The sequence below is a fragment of the Tremella mesenterica genome (assembly GCF_000271645.1).
Source record: "Tremella mesenterica DSM 1558 unplaced genomic scaffold TREMEscaffold_1, whole genome shotgun sequence".
Taxonomy (NCBI): Eukaryota; Fungi; Basidiomycota; class Tremellomycetes; order Tremellales; family Tremellaceae; genus Tremella; species Tremella mesenterica.
The window spans coordinates 4,137,322-4,155,594 of NW_006711225.1; the positions used below are offsets into that span (position 1 = coordinate 4,137,322).

Below are 18,273 nucleotides of genomic sequence, written 5' to 3' on the forward strand. Positions count from 1 at the left end.
GCCTCTCTCCAAGGGCCCTCTTAGCATTTTGGATCCCTCTTCTTTCCTTCAGAGGGAGGGAGGACTCGTGATCACTCAGAGATATGACTCGCCGCCAACGATACACACAATCACGCAGCAGTCTGACACGAGAAGAAGGACTCACCAGTATAGGGATGGTATGAAAGTGATGTATAGATATGGTGAGAAGGAAAGGAAGCAAATAAGGAGACGATAGGTTGAAATGGTGCGAGGAGGAGGAGGAGGAGGGGGGAAGAGCTAAGGGGGGGTGCAAGGGGGAGACGGGGTGGGTGGGACTCGCGCTATGACCCACTCTCACACCCTCAAAACCCCAACGTGGCGCTTTGCGCGATAGCGTTTCGGCGTTATCTACCTCCTCTCGTGTGGCACATTGACGTCACCCTCGGCACATGGCGAGCCTATCCTCCTAGCGCATTCCATGGTTAGGCTTACGTGACACCTCGGACCCAAAGACCGGCTCGCATATTTCTCACCTACGTACTCGCACTCCTCTCCCTCTCTCTCTCCTCTCTCTTCCTAACGTCTATCTTTATACCCCAGTCTCCCAGTGGCCAGTGGTTCACTCTCCTTTCCCTGCGGAGTGACATTCGTTACTGCGCACCTGCTTCTTGTCTTTTTCGTCTATCTGTTCCTCTCTCCTTTGTCTCAACTCCGCTGGCTTGACCATTTCTGCCTTGCGGGTGGCAGCCGTTTGACCTCGGTCACACCATTCTCTTCCCATCCTGTGCACTGTGTCACGGGTCATCTCACACCTTGCCCACCATCGCACATGCTGTCATCCAATATGGTCCCTCAGGTATGTTCATTCCTTGCTCGCAACCGTTGCCCAGCCGCCATGAAGGGATTCTGACTGATCTTACAGGAAGAGCTTCCCATCCTTGAGGCGTTGATTGGCATACGTAATCGCCTGACCGCCTTGAAGAAGGTGAGCACCACGCATCTATGACACTCAACGCTCACTGAACTCTAGGATACAACACGCTTCATACGGGCACAAGATGTCATGTCCATATACAGCTCGGTAGTCAAACAAGGTATGTCCGACAATCCAGAGAGCACTATCAACTGACCCAGCAGTCACCAGACTCAATACAATACGAGATGAGCAGGCAGCCAAAGAAGCTTCTGTCAGTGGTACAGCGGTCGCTTCCTCATCAAAAGGTGCACATTCGGGTCTTCCAGAACCTAACCGAGTGGACACCATACTGGGGGACGTCTTCGGCTTGCTCAGTCTCTTCTTTTTGACCATCGGTAAGAGCCGAGAAACACCAGCAATATACTGCCAGATTGCTAGTATGCGAGTGGGTCCCATCTCATCGCTCTCGGTGGGCAGCTGACGTCGCAGGGAATACTGTCACATATGAACGAGACCGGAGCGTACACCGAGCAATTCCTGGTGCCCTTCCGCGAGCGACTCAGTCAATTGAAGCAGATCCTAAAGCAAGACTCGGAGGATGGAAAACATCCAGAACCCATCGTTCGGCTGATGATGCGGAAATTGGAAGGTGTTGGTGGGCACTGTCAAAGATTTTTCTCCTTCAGCAGCTGACCCCCGCAGAACGGCAACTGGATCACCTTATGGCTTCTTTATCTGTCCTCTCCGTCGAGCTCGTGACTATTCACCAACGGCTAGTACATCTGCGCAAACAGCTTGCTATAATGGCGGGCCAGGAGAAGCTGAATAAGCAAGAGTTCAAGGCTGCTGTGGAAGAGTTGAGAAAGATCGACTCGTAAGTGTGCATTCGGCTTATCGTGTAGGAACTTACGATCAGCAAACGGGTGGACGGGAAGTTTTTAGGTCCGGGAGGATCATCTGTTCCTGAAGGACAAGCATTGCTCTCTGGTCTGCTGGACACCAACTTTGACGTCGTACAGGATATCAAGGCCAGAGAGGCGGCGGATGATATCAATCCAAGCTTGAAGCCTATATGGGAGAGATTGACGGAAATGAAGGGACAGCTGGAACAGCTAAGTGAGTGCATCTTTTGGCTGATTGGGCGACGCTTACAGACAGTGCTCACCCATCGTTGGACGCTGAGAGAGACGGATCTATACAAGTAGGGAAGGATGATTTGCTTCGAGGTTGATGCTGACGTTCAGTTACTCCTTATCGCTACGGGAGATTGACTCAATGAGAGTAGACGGCAAATTCGTGGATGCTGAGGGAAACAAAGCTGAAGGGCAATATGTGCGTTAGGTTGCGCGTTGGACACTTCGCCCACTGACTCACAGGCATTGCTTTTCTTACTGCGACGATGTTATGGTCTCATCTATCGGCTCATGTCAGAGTCAGAGCCAATTTCAGAGGAGTTGATGCCGGTCGTAAGTCTCCTGACCGCTCGTGAGGGCATGGGCTTCACGCAGATTGACATTCAGGCCAATAAACTATCCACAATCAAAAAATGTCTTAACGAGGTACTCAAGTATGGTGGGCCATACTCCCCTCGCGACTTGTATCCATACCATCTCGCCTTGCATCAGATCGATCAACTTCGAAAAGACGGAAAATTCTACGCGGACGATGGGAGCATCCCGGAAGGGCAAGCAATCCTTGTGGCGCAGTTGAGTGAAGCGCACGAGCTATTGGAAATGCTCAAGGAGAGTATGAGTGATGAGGAGAACGAATCGGATGATATGGATGTGGTGGATGTGAAAGATGCGGATCCGACTGCTGTGGCTGCTGCGTAGGTGATGGGTTGTTTTTGATTCATTGTTTGTCACAAGGGGTTCGACATCATATGTTTTCCGGGATACTAAGGGGATTTGGGGAGTTGCAAATGACACTATGCACCATGCACCAATCATTGAAATCATTCCACAGTTGTTCAACTAATCAGTCCAATTCCTCCACTCTACCCGTTATGTAATTAGATCCATTGTCGAATTGCTCATCCATTCTCTGATGTGTATATTGCACCATCTCATTATACGTCTGATATTCTTCCGGCGTCTTTGTGGCCTGCTTTCGGCTGTACCTGACCAAAACTTGACCTGGTCGTCAGGGTCTCCATCGAAATCAAGTAATATACTCACTGTTCTCCCCAACGACAGTATTTGACTGATCCGTTGGATAATCAGTCATGATAACATCCGTGAGCGCTTCGAATGCCTTGTCGATATTTTTCGAATAACTACCACTGTCCTGTCGTTTTTTCCTATGATGAACAATGGCAGTAGACGAAGTCGGACTGGTAGGTTCGAACCTCTTACTATTTTTACGTCCATGTCTTCCTGTATTGGTCCTGTTAGCTAAAGTGGTATTAGTTGTCAAAGCACCTTTACCAGATTGACCCCGTTTGGTTTTTTTTCTAGGATCAACTTCCAGTTCAGTGATTCGATTTGTGAGTTTATCAATGTCAACTTGATCATTAAATCCTCCACTTTGAGGAAAAGTAGAAGGAGGTTGAAACCATTGGGACTGTTGAGATTGAGTATTGAATACGTATTGGGATTCATCATCATCTGTCGGATCAACGAAAGGGAAACTAGGTTCATCAGGTTGTTCGAGATTTTCATCGGATGAATATCCAGTATGATCATCAACCATCATTTCGTTTGCGTCCCAAGTATGGATGCATGAATCGAATGGAAGAGTTTGATTAGAAGTGAAGGTAGACATTATTGATTAGTGAAGAAATCTTCTTTGAGAGTTACTCTTCTACTTTGATCAGATTGATTGATTGATTGATTGATTGCTTGTTTGCTTGTTTGCTTAGTTGCTTGTTTGTTAGATGATGGGATAGATGGAATAACAAATGCCAATGTGAGATATGTAGGTATGAGTCATTCAATCTTTCCTATGAGGTAGGAGACTCAAATCGGAGTAGTAATAACGATGGTGATAACGTGGGGTTTTGAAAGGCGCAGGAGGTCCACACGTGTCACAAATTTGATAGAAAGGAGAGGAACCGGAGATGACTAGTATGTGACATGTAAGCGATAAAACGTCTCAGGATAACAAATATGAAACATTTTCCGAAATGACTATTTGTTCTTCATTGTCACACGGGGGAAAAAGGAGGTGAGTTCTTTTCATTGTAGTGAGTATGAAGAGATATCACGTCATCATCTCTTATCTCAGACCTGTAAGATTGACCACACGATATTCAACGGATTGGTGATTATGAGGAGTAACATACAGGCTTTCTCACATATTCCAAGTAATGTAACAATGAAGGAAAGAAACGTAGATGATCTCCATATACATCTCTACCACAGTATCAGACTATCTTTCCCCTATGACAGACTAGTCGGCCAAACCGCATTGGAGGATGAATGATAAGTACTATCATAGATTCAGTAATCGTCATCAGTTTGCAACCCTAGCAAACGAGCCCTCTGTCTTTCGAGTTGTTGAGGTTCATCGAAACCGGGACCTGATTCAATATCATCATCTTTCACATCAGCTATTCTCCATCAAGATGGGAGCATTTTGACTGACCTTCACCGACTTCGGATTGGTTCGTCCCACTTTGCCCGAAAGGTCCGAAAGTTCCGAAAGTTCCAAATGTACCGATTTGTCCAGTTTGTTCAGGAGTGAACAATGGAACACTTGATCGAGCGCGATATTCGTCAAGACGATTCACATATTCTGGATCCACCCCGCGAGTTTGTTGCATATTTCGCAGACGAGTTGTCCTTTTTCTCGTTGCTCGAGCCTTGTCCTGGGTTTGAGACCTTACCCCAAAACGCGTTCTGGTTCTTGGACTGATTGGACTTGTCGGACCGCTTGAGTTCAAGGGATCATTAGATGATTCTACGAATCGCACACTTCTACTATTGGTTCGTCTTGTGCGTGTACGGGGAGCCGTCACCGCCCCTATATTAGCACTGTCAGAAGCAGAAGTCGGATTTACCACGGTGGAATTGAAATCCATAAGAGAAAGTCCACTTGTGAGACTATCCACTGGTTCTTGTTCTGGTTCTTCTCTTTGTTCTTGCTCTTCATGATCATTACCCCAATTGGAGAAATCGAATATCGGTAGTCCTGTCTCGTCGTATTTTTGTTGATAAATGTCGACAGAAGGCTGAGGGTGGAAGTCCTCTTCGATCTCAAAAGCAGGAGGTAGGGAAAAAGTGTCACTTTCCGACCCGTTAAGCGACATCACTTCTTCGACTTCAGGGTCGGATAATTCTTCCGAGGGTCCGAGCCAGGGAGTTGCAGGACGAGTGTGTTGACGGTCAGGATTTGACATTGTTTCTTCTCTTCCAGATGCTTGTAATAGTTGATGTGGTGATGGGAAAGACAATTGAGGAGGGTGATAAACGGGTGCCCCTTGATGTATATGAGTGAAGATAGGATCGGAGTCTCAAAAATTCACGGGGATCAGAGACAACGGATATGAATTTGGGCGTGCTTCATCGTATGGCACGAGATGATAGCTGTGATGAATGCGTTACTCGAGGAGGATCAGCAAAGCTCGTCATTACAATTTTTTGAAAGGGACAACTCCGGAGTTTACAACGCACCCGTTTTTTACTGTTACATACTCGTGCAATCACCCTTCGCACGATCTCCAATATGTCATTTCCGAATTTGCGATGAGGTGCTAGAGATCGTCAGATGTCGAATCAGAGGGGTTAAATGAAAGACGAGATTATGCAATGCAATGAAGAAATGATCTACTTGACCTTGTATCCCCATTCCCCTCCTTGATCACTTTCTGACACTTTGCACAAAGATATATCTCCAAACACATCACATCAACCCGGGAAAGAATCCCGAACTATATGCCATAGGCCGCACGGCTGGATGAGGGACAGCGTCGAATTGATGATAACCCAATTGTCCGTCTGCTTGCATACGGACGTACGCGCCCTTGTTTCCTGTCGTATCGCAATAATTTGGACAAGAGAATGTGGTTATACACAATCCGTCATGTTCCACCGCATAGCCATCTGCTCGGACTTCGTGTGATCGGATGATGGCCGTTACATGGTTCAATTCACACCATCGTCGTGTGACGTCTGGTCCAAAACCTACACCAACGCCCTGCAACTATCAGCCTTCGTCTTGTGGAAGTAGTGAAGATGGCTTACTCGTTTTGACGGTCCACGACCTTGTTGATCTTGAGGATCAGTCCAAAGCATCTCACACATGATCCCTTCTTGTCCTGGTTGACGACCAAATCGCTCCACTTTCGAGATTTCTTCCAGTGTGATACCGTCTTTGCTGAAAATACCACCATGAACGACAAAATACCGTTTGCGACCTTCGGGGGACAGGATTGCCGGTTGCGAACCTTCGGATTTTAGGTTGGAAGGGGGAAGACCAGCGGTGATCAGAGTTGCGATTGGCACTATTGTCAACTAACTGCTATTCATTCAATCGTCAACTCACGTGCTGTGAAAACGTCCGCAAACAGCTTATAAGTCATCTCCCCTAGCTTGGTCTTGACCTCCCCTTCGAACCCGTACACTTTATTCATGTCTGACAATCAGCACCGACCACGAGATGTGCAAATGATGATAGACTTACCGTTAGTCTCATGATTGCCTCGGTTGATGAATACTCTGTCTGGACGAAGCCATTTCCAAGCGAAGAATGTCAGAACGGTCTCTAATGACCATGATCTGTCTTTTAGCTCAGGTGTACGGTTATTGGAGAGAGCCACTTACCCTCGATCCACCATATCGCCATTGACCACGATCATATGTGTATCTGACGGAGGACCTATCATGGAGAACAAGTTGCAGACATCGAAAAATTGCTGTTGTGTAAGCTGACTGGTCGTGTGACAGATTACAATGACTAACCCCATGGGTGTCCCCAATCACATCACACACTACGCCTTCTGGCACTTCTACCTCTACCAACGTCTTATCCTTTTCCACAATCTCCTTAACACCCAAGATGATTTCCCAAGCCAATCTCCGCGGAACCTTTCCACCATCCTTGAATTTCTCCACCATCGAATTCACAAACTCTAGAGTCGGCTCGTATCTAGCCTTTGGATCAGATGAGACGGAAGGAAGGGGGAAATTTGTAGGATTTTCCAATGGACATGACCCCTCAGAGATGAGCGTCATACACCTGGTAGAAGCGCTTTCGGTCTCTCCTACCGAAATGGCCTGAATGTCAGCTTTCGAGCGATCCGTCAGCCACAAATCTAACCTTTTCGAATTCGATCCGCCTGATGAGTTTGACGGTTGCATTCAGCTGTTCCCGGATATCTTTGTTGCCTGGCTCTAGTGAAAGAGCCTTTTTGAAGTCCGGCACAGCCTGTGTAGGACGCATGATGGCGAGATAGGAAGTGCCTCGACGGTAGTAAGCCTTGACATACTTGGGATTCAGGGCCACCGCCTTGGCTATCTCTGTCAGCGATATGGATGTCACAGAGATGGTCGACTTACTAGCATCCGCTATAGCAGCACCGTGTTCCTCCAACTTGGCCTTGCACATCGCTCTGTTGTTCCAAAACGTCGGCTCATGCGGGTCAAGCGCTATGGCCTCTGTGTAGAGTTCTATACTTCGAACGAAATCTTTAGCTGGAACATGTCAGTTATGCTGTAGGTTGACAGTTGTGGATGACATGCCTGCAAATGCTTTGTTAGCTTGAGCTTTGAGCTCGAGAGCCTTTGCCCGTTCTTGATCGGTGACGATTTTTTTATCGTCCACTTCTTGTTCGAAAGCACCATCGGCGGTCACTGGTGGTCAGCAAGTGGGTCACGTGGAATACGATTGCACGACGAAATTCATGGAAGATCAAAGAAGCTCCACTCACGAGACAGGCCGGCTAAGGAGCTAGCGGAAAGGTCGAGATTCCAAGTGGTGGGAAGTGTAGTGGGCAAGAGGAGTGGGGAAGGAAAGGGGGTGAGATCGTCATCGAGACTGGACCGCGAGGAGGATGCGAGGGTGGACTCTGTGCCAGTTATGATGGATGACAAAGGAGAATCTGGATCTAACATTGTGGTGCTAGATTCAAGGCCTGAAGTACTGTGATTGGCCAGGGATGGGTGAGGTGGGAAGGAAGAGAAAGCAAAAAAGTAGGAAAGGAGACTGACTGCGATATCTGGTGATAGGACGGGAAAATGCATTCAAAATGTATCATGCAACTAAGTAACGCACAAGTTACTCAAGTACTCTACGTGCCCATTCATCGCACCTGTAAGTATCTGTATGGTGTTGCATTGGAGCCTCTTCCGGCTCCTGAGTGTGCTTCCAGGCATTCTACGTGTACATAATATCATAAATTGGTATCCATTGCAGATGCTTCAGGGCCAGGATCAAAGATACTAGGTGGCTGATTCACGGTCATGTTTCCAAGGCTCCCCGTTACGTTGGTCACGGCGATCACGGCCTTGGCGTGCGTATGGAGTATATCTTTCCTGCGCGACTTCCAGCGATTTCCAGAACATTGAACAGTTACATCGACAGTAAACGAGTCGGTTTCGCTTCTGCGAGACTTTGAGCGGTCATATGGCCCTGGACGCCAACGGGATCTATCAGAGCGAGCTCTTGAGGAGGAGGAGACTGTTGATCCTGATGGTGACTGCCAGGACCCCAGCGCATCGTTTCTCAGTGAGCTCATCCCTGGATCAGTATTTGAACGCTTGGGGGGGAGGGGAGGAGCTGCCTTAGCATTCGTGAGGGCCAATTTCAAACTGAAAGTGGCACTCGAGCTCAAACCGAGCTCGCTATTCTTCTCGTACAAGACGGGCGGTGAAATATTGGGTTGAGCGTCGGGAGCCGATACAGCTGTCGAATCAAGCGCCGATCGATCTCTGGCAGAGTGATGAGGATAGGGGGTAAACCAGCGGTATGGGAAGAGGGGGACGAAGGGGAGGCCTCATGCGACTTGGTGGAAGAATCCGAATCGGAATCTGACATCTTCGAACAAGATGGAAGCACGGTAAAGATATTCAACGAGGCGTAGGGTTTTTGTACTGTTCGAGCAGCAAGAGACGACGTGGGAAGATTTTTAGACTTACAAAGGAAAGACCTTGGGGGCCGAGAGCGTTCAAGTCCGTAACTCAGATATGTCTAGGTGGTGCATTCTCGACAAGCGGAGTGTTCTCGAACGTCCGGCCGAGAATCAAGAACAGAAACGTGAGAGATTCGACCGTGAGAGTCGTTCGCATGGATCGGGGATAAGGGGGGAATGCCCGTCGGACATGGTGCTTCTGGAAGATGCTTCGCAGCTTTTCGTGTAGACCGAGCGGGTCACGAAGGGAGGAAGAAGGGAGCGTGGTGTGTGGTTCGTATCGTGCAGAGCTAAAGAGGGCAGCAACGGGCGTGAGACGGGTGACCGTTGTCAATCTGTCGCTCAGCAGTATACATCGCGCAATGGGGTTCGAAACTTACCGAGTGCACTTCAGTGAAGGTAGGGAGCGAGTCGTTGAGTTTGGCGAGGCCCTTTAGCGGTAGGAGTTATCTGCGAGTGAGCAGAGGAGTGTCAGCGTATCAGCAGTGACTTTAGAAATTATGATGCTCGACGTAATATGATGCATTGTCTAATGACCCATCCGCACTATTTTTCGGCAACTGACTGCAATCGACTTGTGCGAATAGGCAGTCCGGTGTGGTTCTGTCAGCGATGAGCCTTTGATCGCCTTCACTGACTCACTTTTCCTCGAACGGCTGTCGACTATGTCTAAGGTTTCGGAGCCTCCGGCTTGGGATGCAGGCAGAGAAGCTCAAGTCTGAGAAAACGCATTTGTCGACGATAACAGATCAGGCCTGGGTCAAAATGCACTGAAGGCTGTGCTGAGTATGAGAATATCACACTGATTGATCATCTCGGCCGACGTCTGAGTGAAAAGCGGGCTGAAGGGAAGACCATGGAGTTAACTGCGAGGCGATGAGCGATGCGATGTAAAGTGTGTGATGAGCCAGATCTGTGAAGAGTGGAGGTGGAGTGAATCGAGAGCTTGAACCAGATGAAAGGGTCTTATGACGTTGTGAAGACATGATTTGAGAGTTGTGATGATACAAGAGAGAAAAGTGGACGGTTCGAACGTGGTTGCATGGCTGAATGGGGGTGAAGGGAATTGCCGCATCGGGTAAGTAAGAGCCAACGGCCAACGTCCTTCTCACCGGTCAAGCCATTGTCATCCATCCCTTGTACACCTATGATCAACTAGACATGCCCATACTCAAGAGCAAGAACAAAGGCAAAGCTCGTGTATCTTCTCTATCAGAATCATCAGAACCATCCGAAACCTCTCCTCTTCTCGGTCAACCCTCTCTCTCAACCCATGATCCCATCACTCATTCCTCCCATACATTCAGACTCATCCTTAACACACTCGCCGTTATCTTTCTCTCCCTCTTACTCTCATTCATCCTCTTCATCGTCTTACTCGGAGCTTCATTCCGTCCTTCCAAAAATGAACTCTCTTCCCTTCCTCATACCGCTTTCACCTATTCCTCCCCGGAAACCATCCAAGTGCTCAATATCACCGAATCTGGTGTTCTTGTGAACATCACAGTCCGATGTGGCATAGACGCCGATAAAGCCTTGGGGATCATTTCATCCTCCGATTTAGAATCAAAGATCGAAGCTAGGGAGAGAGGTGATAAAGGTGGTGGAGCTGATTGGTGGGAAGATTTAAGAAGATGGACGGCACATAGATTATTACAAGATATCAATATTATCAATATTAATTCTCCCTCTGACATACTTCTTCTTTCTAGACAACCTCATTCACCAGCTCTTTTCAGTATCTCTCTCCCTAGACCGATAGAAGTTCCATTGGTCATTGGAGTCAAGAAAGATACACCAATGAAAGAATGGACAAAGGAAGTGACTGTTTTAGCTATAGCTAGACCTATAGCTTCCACGGGGGAATTATGGGATTATGTTCAATCTTCTTGGGAAACAGGTGTGGCTAGAGTGACTATAGGTGTAGAAAAAGTTCAAGTGGGTTTACCTCAAGATGGAACATGGTGGGGTAAGTGGGTCAAGGGAGACAAGGAAGATTTAGTTTTAGAAGTTGATATTCCAAGTGAGTAACAAATTCCTTTTCGTACCCGTATTATCATTCTTACTTCAGTCCCTCGTCCTTACTTCCTCAAAAAGTAGTTCCCGTCATTCCCCTTGTTTTATCCCATATGCATAACATAGGTTACGCAATGTCTATTGATCCATGTTTGAATGATGTCGTAGGAGGTCAACATGCTAATTCCAGTTCCCCAAATACCCGGACTCCCATGGCCTGGGAAACCATTAAACCTCTCTTCCCTGGTCAATCTAAAAGAATACTCTTTAGATACTTCCCCTTCCGCTTTACAAATCCATGGAACAGCTTCCATACCCAACTTAGTCCCCTCTTTGAACGCTACAATCCCATTCAATCTCCCATTTTCAATCTCTCTTCCTCATCATAATTCTTCTTTAGAAACCATCATGGCCACTGTTATCACTTCCCCCATACATCTACCATCGAATACCAGTGACGAAATCACTTTACATATCTCAGGACTTATTTCTCCTTTCCTTGCTCCACTTCCTTCTCCAAATACCACTATTCCCTCTCCTCTATCACTATTCTTACAACGATACCTACACGGTCTCCCAAATCCTATCATCGTCCGAGGATTATCTTCATTACCCACCATAACATCTCATCCTTCTCCACCCGCTTGGCTCTTGAATTCCCTGCCTGCTCTCAGATTACCACTCTCATTCCCCGGACCTCAACCACCTCCGAAAGTCATACAAAGCGTTGCTATAGAAAACATGCGTTTATCCGAATCTGGAGGTAAGATGAGAGCTTCAGGTACGGTGATTGCTATCATCGAACTTCCACCAGGTATGGAAAAAGTTCTTTTGGAAGTACATCAAGTCAAACCTGATGTTCTTATCTTCGATGGACCAGCACCAGATGAATTATCATCTCCACTCATATCTGTGTCCTCCAAAAACAATCATGTCATCTTCACGGACGTTTCTTCTCCTCAAGATGATACAAGATGGATAAATCGGTTTGAAGAGAAAGAAGAAGATTATCCAGAAGGAGCATTCGGATATATACATCCTGATCAATATCTCGACGCCACTTCCGAACAATCCGATGGAAAGGTGACAGTTCGAGCTCCGTTGGATAACGTAGAATTAGTCATCCTCCCAGGGAGAGATAAACAATTGTCCGATTTCGTAGGGAAGGTAGTGTTCAAAGGCGGGGCGTTGGCGGGTATAAAAGGTGATGCCGCTGTACAAGTTAGGATGCATGGGGTAGTTGGGACAGTAAGTCTTGAGAAGTTACCTGTGAAAGGAGAGACGTGGGTTGGGAGACAAAAAGGACGAAGGAGAAAGACGGAAGTTTGAGATCATTTGGGCTTTAAACTCACTCTCTTGCTGTGCTTATCATCTGAACCGCATGGAAATATGAGAAGGCTGGCGATCCTGGTAGGAGATATTCGCGGAAGAATGAACAATTTAGTTAGTTTGGTCTTTAACAGAGTATGAACAGGGGCAGAAGAAGTCTGTACACATCACATATCTGATTCTTGATATACTTGTTGTAGGAGATTGAAATACATATGTACAGTACGATGCAAATACTCATATCTTTGTTCTTATTCGTTTCATCTCTTTCATCAGATAGTCGGCAGTATCATTACTGACGTTCAGTCGAGGATCCAGAGAAAGTAAACCTAGATCAGGATGTGATAGGGATATTGCCGCTAAGGCGAGATATGAATGATATGGATCTGGATAAGCTTCGGGATCTTTACCGAAACCACCCAAGGGAGATTGAGCAGATAGAAGGAATGAAAGATCAGAGAGGGAGTCTATCAACTGTGGATGACCTAAAATCTGAAAATCAGCATTGACGTTCTTCCCCCCCCAATCTCACACTCTTCTCTGATCAAATAACGAGGGGCAAACTCCTACAAGTTTGTGTGCACCAGGAGAAACAGCGTTCATCCCTTACTTGGTTAAAAATATCCCTTGGACGAGAGACGCTTATAAGAAATGAACATGATGAAATGTGAGAGGATCATGAGATGGATAAGGAAAACCAACCCACATGTATTGTAGCCCCTATCCAAAATGAATAACAAACGTCTTCCAATTTTCCTGGTCTACCTTGAAAACCTCCGATTTGACGTTGTAAAGCCCATCTCAATGTTGCTTCTTGTTCAACCATCTTCATTTCTTCATAAACTCCTTCACTCGTATCATTCCCCGTTTGTACCTCAAAATCCAGCTCATCATGAATTTGTTCTGCCGGGGACATATCGATGGATTCCGAATTTGACGAGAAAAGAGAAAGAGAAGCAATAGCACAATATGTCGTTCCTCCTTCTTATCAATCCTTTCATCTCACAAATACAGGGAAGAGGGCAAGCAGGACGGAAGTTGACATACCTTGAGATTCAATCACTCCTGGTTTCGAAGCATATCCACCTTCCCATGTCTGTTCGTCAGTCATGCGAAAATGTCGGGGGAGGGGAGAACTAACTCTACAGCGATGGATAAGACGTTGAGCGGAAGATATGTCAATGTTTACATTGATGAGATATTGTATGACAGAAGCACAATATGTCATCCGGAGGTCATTTTCAAAACGACTAGTCAATGGAGAGTCATCGTGGATCGGTGTGGGTGAGAATCTATATGTCAGCAATGAGTCTGACGCACTCGGGTCAAGCCCAACTTTGGAAAGAAATTTCAACCTGTTGCAACTTATTTCACTGATCGGATACAGAACGGATATGATCATGTAGCCCCAGATACCATGCTTTAAGACACCCGGTGATTGACAGATAGTTAGTGGGACGAATGATGAATGAAAAGAACTCACGATCCATCAGCGGCTTGACAAGACCTTAGAAACTTCCCTAGAGCGACGACATCTAACCTATCCAGTGGGGCACGCAAGATACCCAGACACATCAAAGCGGTATAAGTAGATGGTAGGTGACCCGGCTGGTTTTCATCCTACGACTCAGCGACGATGTTTTGAGTATATAAAGAGGCCGCACGGGAATGTCCATACAGGTCGACCCTCTGAATCCACCGGAGGCTATGATGAGCACATGTCATCAAGTATTATAATGTGAAAAGCTCTCACAAGATTGGAGTCTCCATATCCATTCAATCCAACCTTTACGTTGTTCTTCACTGAAAGTATGTAATTGACCGAGGAGGTCCAGAGCGGAAAGACAGAAAAAAGCGATAGTTATTCTGTGGGTCAGCCAGCCCAGTCACAGTCTGCTGATATCCAGCTGAGCTGCCGAGCCGTCAGTTGGATGGGTCGTCATTTGTGACATAGGAAGAGCATCCATTCAGGTGCATTTCGCTTTTGGTCTGTATTGTCGGATATGGCACAAACCACCACCATACAATTCTAAGTGACTCCACGGATACATGGAGGAAGACACACATACCTATTGCCATCTTGTCCCTCTGCTTGACTTGGTAACGCTTTCAAACACCTGGTAAAATAAGCGATATGAGCGTTCTTCTTGAAAGTTTTTTGTTTTGCAGGAACATGTTCTTGTTCCATCTCGTCTACCTCGGATTGCTCTGACATGATCATCTCTTTCTCTCAAAATTGGTCGACATTTCGAAGAGAATAAACTCCCAACTTGTCCATCTCAAAGTTGTTCGTCTTTCTTTAAGTATTACATTCAGGCACCGCTCTTTAACTTTATCCACGCGCCCTTTCCCTTGCTTGTTCTCCATTCCCTCTTTTCTACCTCTACCATAGAAAGAGAAGCATAAGCATCATACGCATTGAACATCTGACAAATACGGAACAATATGTCACCCAGTACCCCTTCTACAATCGGTACGATGACGTACGAGACTCCCGATACACCAACTTCGGCTTATTTTCCAGCTTCGTCAAGTGTCGGTTCACGTACACCTACTCGTATCCCTTCACCCGTTTCAGAAGTATCTCCTACGAAAGATAATCGTCTGACTTCTTTCAATCTTCAACATCAACATACTATGGAGGATGAAGAGAGGGATGAGGTTCATATAAGTCGATTCGAGTTGGGAGATAGGATTGAAGAACCTGAATCTGCTAGATCTGGAAGTGGGAGTGGGAGCGGAAGCGGAGATAGTTGGATATCAAGAGATTCAGGTTTAGAAATGTTGGATGATGAGGAAGAAGAAATTGTTTTTGATGATGATCAGGAGATGGAGGATGAAGAGGTGGATGTGGGAGAACCTTTAGTGTCAAGAGGTAGAGGAAGGAAGAGGAGGAGAAGAAGATGGGAGGGGGAAGATAAATCGGAGAAAGGGTTGTTTGAGGTGAGTTTGGTCTTGTGAAATCTACAAGGTATCATCATCATTATTATCCCGTCGATGTGGAAACCTTCATTTCAATTGAAGATACGAGATGGCCAGGGGGGGGGGGGATAGGAGATGCGGATAAGGACTAATATCCCAGCTGATACCTCCCCTCATGCTCGCTCATCCTCTGGCCTTGTTTCCTCTATTGGCTATACTTCCTTATAATTTCCTCCCTGCAGGAGTAGTTTTCTTCATTCCTATTCTTTGTGTATTGGTGGTACTTTCCTGTTGTGCTCACATTGTCATTGTCTATCTTTCATGGTGAGTTGTCCCTCCTTTCCCCCCTCCCTCCGCTTCCGTCACCCAAACCTCTCGTTTATTGGATCCGCCTGCTATCGTATGATCCCTCCTCCTGCCCCCTCTTCTCCTCCCCACAATCATGAACCGCATGTGATCTATGATTCCATAGACCGAGTATGGACTGACCACAGGTATCTTAAAGTCCACACATTCGAAGATGTCTTCGCAGTCACTGCGGGAAAGTATTCCCTGTACGGTCTCTGGGCCGGTAGAGTGTCCGTAATCATTGGTGTCATTGGCATGTTGGTAGGATGGTTAGGAAGTGAGCCCGTTTCTACCTGTGTGTAGGTATGGTCAGCTAATGAGAAAGCACTTCATCCTTTGTTATTACCCGTTGTTGAGACTTATATCGGACAAAACGCTTTTCTCTCTTCTAGGGCGTTATGGACTGTCCTACCGGCTTTAGCTGTAGGTCATCCCCCATCCCTCATTAATAGAGTATATATTCCCATATTCCCCCTTGTCACCCCCTCCCCCCAAACGTATATAGTCTCGTGTCTTTCCCTGCCCATATGCTTGTATCCTTCTTTTAGTATATGCTTTCACTCTCTCATTTCCGACACCATCGGACTGTCGTTTTCGGATATGCAAGAAGTATATGCGGGAAGGATATGACATTTAGCAAAACTAACTTATCAGCTTCTACCCTCCCTCCTACCTTCAAGAATGATGCGTTCCCTTCGTCGTGCACCAGTCATCCTAGCTTTACTCCTTCCCGTCGTGGCATTCTTGATCATTGGTCGAACTGTGGAAATCACCAAAATCCCATTTGACCAACCTCCCACAGACGGGTCAGATGCAGTGGAACGTATGACCCAAAGTGTCGGACTCGTAGCGAGGACATTTGGATTAAGAGGTGGTAGTAGTGCTGGAGCTGGTATCAGTAAGTTATTCCCCTTCCCCTATTGTTTATAAGTAATTGGTTTTTTAACTTTCAGCCACACTTACAGTTTTCCTCTCACCTCATATAAATACCCTCCCTATTCATTCCACTTTAACTAAATCCAAACGTTCTTCTTTCCCTCTCCCTTGTCTAATATCTTCTTCCCTTCTCCTTCTTTTAGCATTACCACTAGCATTAGTACCATATTACCTTCTACCAGATCTCCCTTCTCTCCCAACTGCAACACCCACAAGTGCCTCTGGCGTTTTCGCTCGTCTTCCATCCGACGACGCATGGCTCAACTTAGCTAGGATCCTCATGGCTACCCTGACGTTGGGTAGTAGTAACATGTGGATTTTACGTGGAAGAGATACAATCCTTAGATCACTCGGTGTGGAAAGAGGTGAAAGATTACGTGCTGGTAAATGGGTAGGAGTAACATTATGGTTTTTGACCGTTTTGATCACTTCTATAGGTGGATGGTTGGCTGCGAAAGTTGAATTATTAGGAGTAGGGATGATTTTGAGTGTTTGTTGGTTATTACCTAGTGTATTCTTTATCGTGACTTTTCACGTTAGATCTCCGTTGGCTATTGTTTTCCCATCAACTCAACAGGTTGGTCAACCTACAAATGCAGGAGTCAATGGGAATGGAGTTGAGAATGGGAATGATGGTCAGAGATCGCATTCGAGGACGGATAGTTTACAAGATCCTTCTGTTGATGCGTTGTTAGCTAGGAAAGAGAGACAATTGCAAAAACGTCGATTAGGGAGGAGATTATGGCAGGATTTGATAGTGTATGTGGGCATCTTACCTGTGGGATGTGTGACTTTAGGATGGACATTGGGAAGTTTGTTAGGGATTTGGTGATATATCTTAGTCATCTAAGCGAGATTTTGGGTACATAATATCTTAATGCAATACAATATCTGGCATATCTGAGGCTTCTTGCGCTTGCTGCATCCTGCGCAGTTTATGAACCTGCTTTCCATATAGCTTGTTCATCAGGAGTGCGCAGGAATCGACCACGATCATTGATATGAGTAGAGTGAAGGGTCAGAGGTTACGAGTCAGAACAACATGTGAGAGATAGGTTATGCAAATACCATGCATGTGCTACGTGACTTGTCGATGTTATCGTGGGAGACTGCCATCAGCATCATCTCACTTTGAAATGCACAAACCAGAAAACAAGGTTCAGACAACGGATGGCCCTCAAAGAGGGTAGGTTCGATTCCAAGGGGATATCGACATGTATTTTGCGTAGAGGGAGTCCCATGATCATCATTGAAGTTTGTGATAGGTGCACTAGGGAGTGGGAGGGGATGAGTCTCACTTTTTAACGAGTTTTGAAGTCTGTCGAGTCAGCATGGTTCTTGCATTGGTTCCCTGGGTCGGTACACGACGCAAACCAAGAGCGGGATGCCGCCATGGCAGTCAAACAACAAACAGAAGATGAGCAGGAGAGTCGGTGGGGACCTCTTCGGCGGAGGGTTCGATGACAGGAAAGCCAAGGGGAATCCGCTTCCTCATGAATGCCAGAAGGGCAGGAAGGACAATTGCCTGCGCTGTGCCATCCAATCAATCTCTCGAGGCAACAGGATCGTATCTGTCACCTTTCCTGTCTGCCACTGCTAGACGGAGAGGTCTGATTTGACTTGAGTGCTCATCTACAGCTTCAAGGTTGATCGCTTAGGTGGCTATCGCCCTCGGTTTGCGTTGTTTAACGACCAGGGAACCTCGCGGAGGGACGAAGACACGCCAGACTTAGTATACCTTACATAGTAGACGCATCTCTACCATTACCAATAGGGT

At 46.5% G+C, this 18,273-nt stretch overlaps 8 protein-coding genes across 8 annotated transcripts in view; 4 read left to right on the plus strand and 4 right to left on the minus strand.

The window, feature by feature from the left end:
* Nucleotides 1-805: 805 nt before the first annotated feature.
* On the plus strand, nucleotides 806-2,709 carry TREMEDRAFT_59313 (uncharacterized protein; the record flags this gene model as incomplete). The annotated part of the gene is made up of 11 exons (XM_007001546.1): nucleotides 806-817; nucleotides 884-946; nucleotides 992-1,055; nucleotides 1,099-1,322; nucleotides 1,367-1,532; nucleotides 1,580-1,751; nucleotides 1,794-1,993; nucleotides 2,036-2,078; nucleotides 2,122-2,209; nucleotides 2,254-2,343; nucleotides 2,398-2,709. 11 exons carry the CDS (start codon nucleotides 806-808, stop codon nucleotides 2,707-2,709), a joined length of 1,434 nt encoding a protein of 477 aa, XP_007001608.1.
* A 236-nt stretch (nucleotides 2,710-2,945) lies between these two features.
* TREMEDRAFT_59314 (uncharacterized protein) lies at nucleotides 2,946-3,640 on the minus strand (the record flags this gene model as incomplete). The annotated part of the gene is made up of 2 exons (XM_007001547.1): nucleotides 2,946-2,980; nucleotides 3,055-3,640. The coding sequence occupies 2 exons, from the start codon at nucleotides 3,638-3,640 to the stop codon at nucleotides 2,946-2,948; spliced, it is 621 nt and encodes a 206-aa protein (XP_007001609.1).
* A 677-nt stretch (nucleotides 3,641-4,317) lies between these two features.
* Nucleotides 4,318-5,216, minus strand: TREMEDRAFT_59315 (uncharacterized protein; the record flags this gene model as incomplete). The annotated part of the gene is made up of 2 exons (XM_007001548.1): nucleotides 4,318-4,415; nucleotides 4,463-5,216. The coding sequence occupies 2 exons, from the start codon at nucleotides 5,214-5,216 to the stop codon at nucleotides 4,318-4,320; spliced, it is 852 nt and encodes a 283-aa protein (XP_007001610.1).
* Nucleotides 5,217-8,440: 3,224 nt separating this feature from the next.
* Nucleotides 8,441-9,667, plus strand: TREMEDRAFT_59317 (uncharacterized protein; the record flags this gene model as incomplete). The annotated part of the gene is made up of 6 exons (XM_007001549.1): nucleotides 8,441-8,542; nucleotides 8,733-8,873; nucleotides 8,957-9,070; nucleotides 9,093-9,218; nucleotides 9,345-9,401; nucleotides 9,620-9,667. 6 exons carry the CDS (start codon nucleotides 8,441-8,443, stop codon nucleotides 9,665-9,667), a joined length of 588 nt encoding a protein of 195 aa, XP_007001611.1.
* A 439-nt stretch (nucleotides 9,668-10,106) lies between these two features.
* TREMEDRAFT_26565 (uncharacterized protein) lies at nucleotides 10,107-12,290 on the plus strand (the record flags this gene model as incomplete). Its single annotated transcript, XM_007000708.1, has 3 exons — nucleotides 10,107-10,968; nucleotides 11,152-11,894; nucleotides 11,958-12,290. The coding sequence occupies 3 exons, from the start codon at nucleotides 10,107-10,109 to the stop codon at nucleotides 12,288-12,290; spliced, it is 1,938 nt and encodes a 645-aa protein (XP_007000770.1).
* Nucleotides 12,291-12,527: 237 nt separating this feature from the next.
* Nucleotides 12,528-14,505, minus strand: TREMEDRAFT_59319 (uncharacterized protein; the record flags this gene model as incomplete). The annotated part of the gene is made up of 8 exons (XM_007001550.1): nucleotides 12,528-12,782; nucleotides 12,997-13,271; nucleotides 13,338-13,386; nucleotides 13,432-13,582; nucleotides 13,774-13,910; nucleotides 13,955-13,995; nucleotides 14,044-14,156; nucleotides 14,360-14,505. The coding sequence occupies 8 exons, from the start codon at nucleotides 14,503-14,505 to the stop codon at nucleotides 12,528-12,530; spliced, it is 1,167 nt and encodes a 388-aa protein (XP_007001612.1).
* A 566-nt stretch (nucleotides 14,506-15,071) lies between these two features.
* TREMEDRAFT_42213 (uncharacterized protein) lies at nucleotides 15,072-17,328 on the plus strand (the record flags this gene model as incomplete). Its single annotated transcript, XM_007000944.1, has 6 exons — nucleotides 15,072-15,233; nucleotides 15,373-15,536; nucleotides 15,707-15,837; nucleotides 15,886-15,983; nucleotides 16,215-16,458; nucleotides 16,514-17,328. The coding sequence occupies 6 exons, from the start codon at nucleotides 15,072-15,074 to the stop codon at nucleotides 17,326-17,328; spliced, it is 1,614 nt and encodes a 537-aa protein (XP_007001006.1).
* A 230-nt stretch (nucleotides 17,329-17,558) lies between these two features.
* The window catches only part of TREMEDRAFT_37184 (uncharacterized protein), a 2,298-nt gene continuing 1,583 nt past the window's right edge, over nucleotides 17,559-18,273 (minus strand). The window contains exon 3 of the mRNA XM_007000815.1: nucleotides 17,559-17,814. Coding sequence (XP_007000877.1) covers nucleotides 17,798-17,814 — 17 coding nt within the window. The 3' untranslated portion in view covers nucleotides 17,559-17,797. The remainder of the gene's footprint in view (nucleotides 17,815-18,273) is intronic.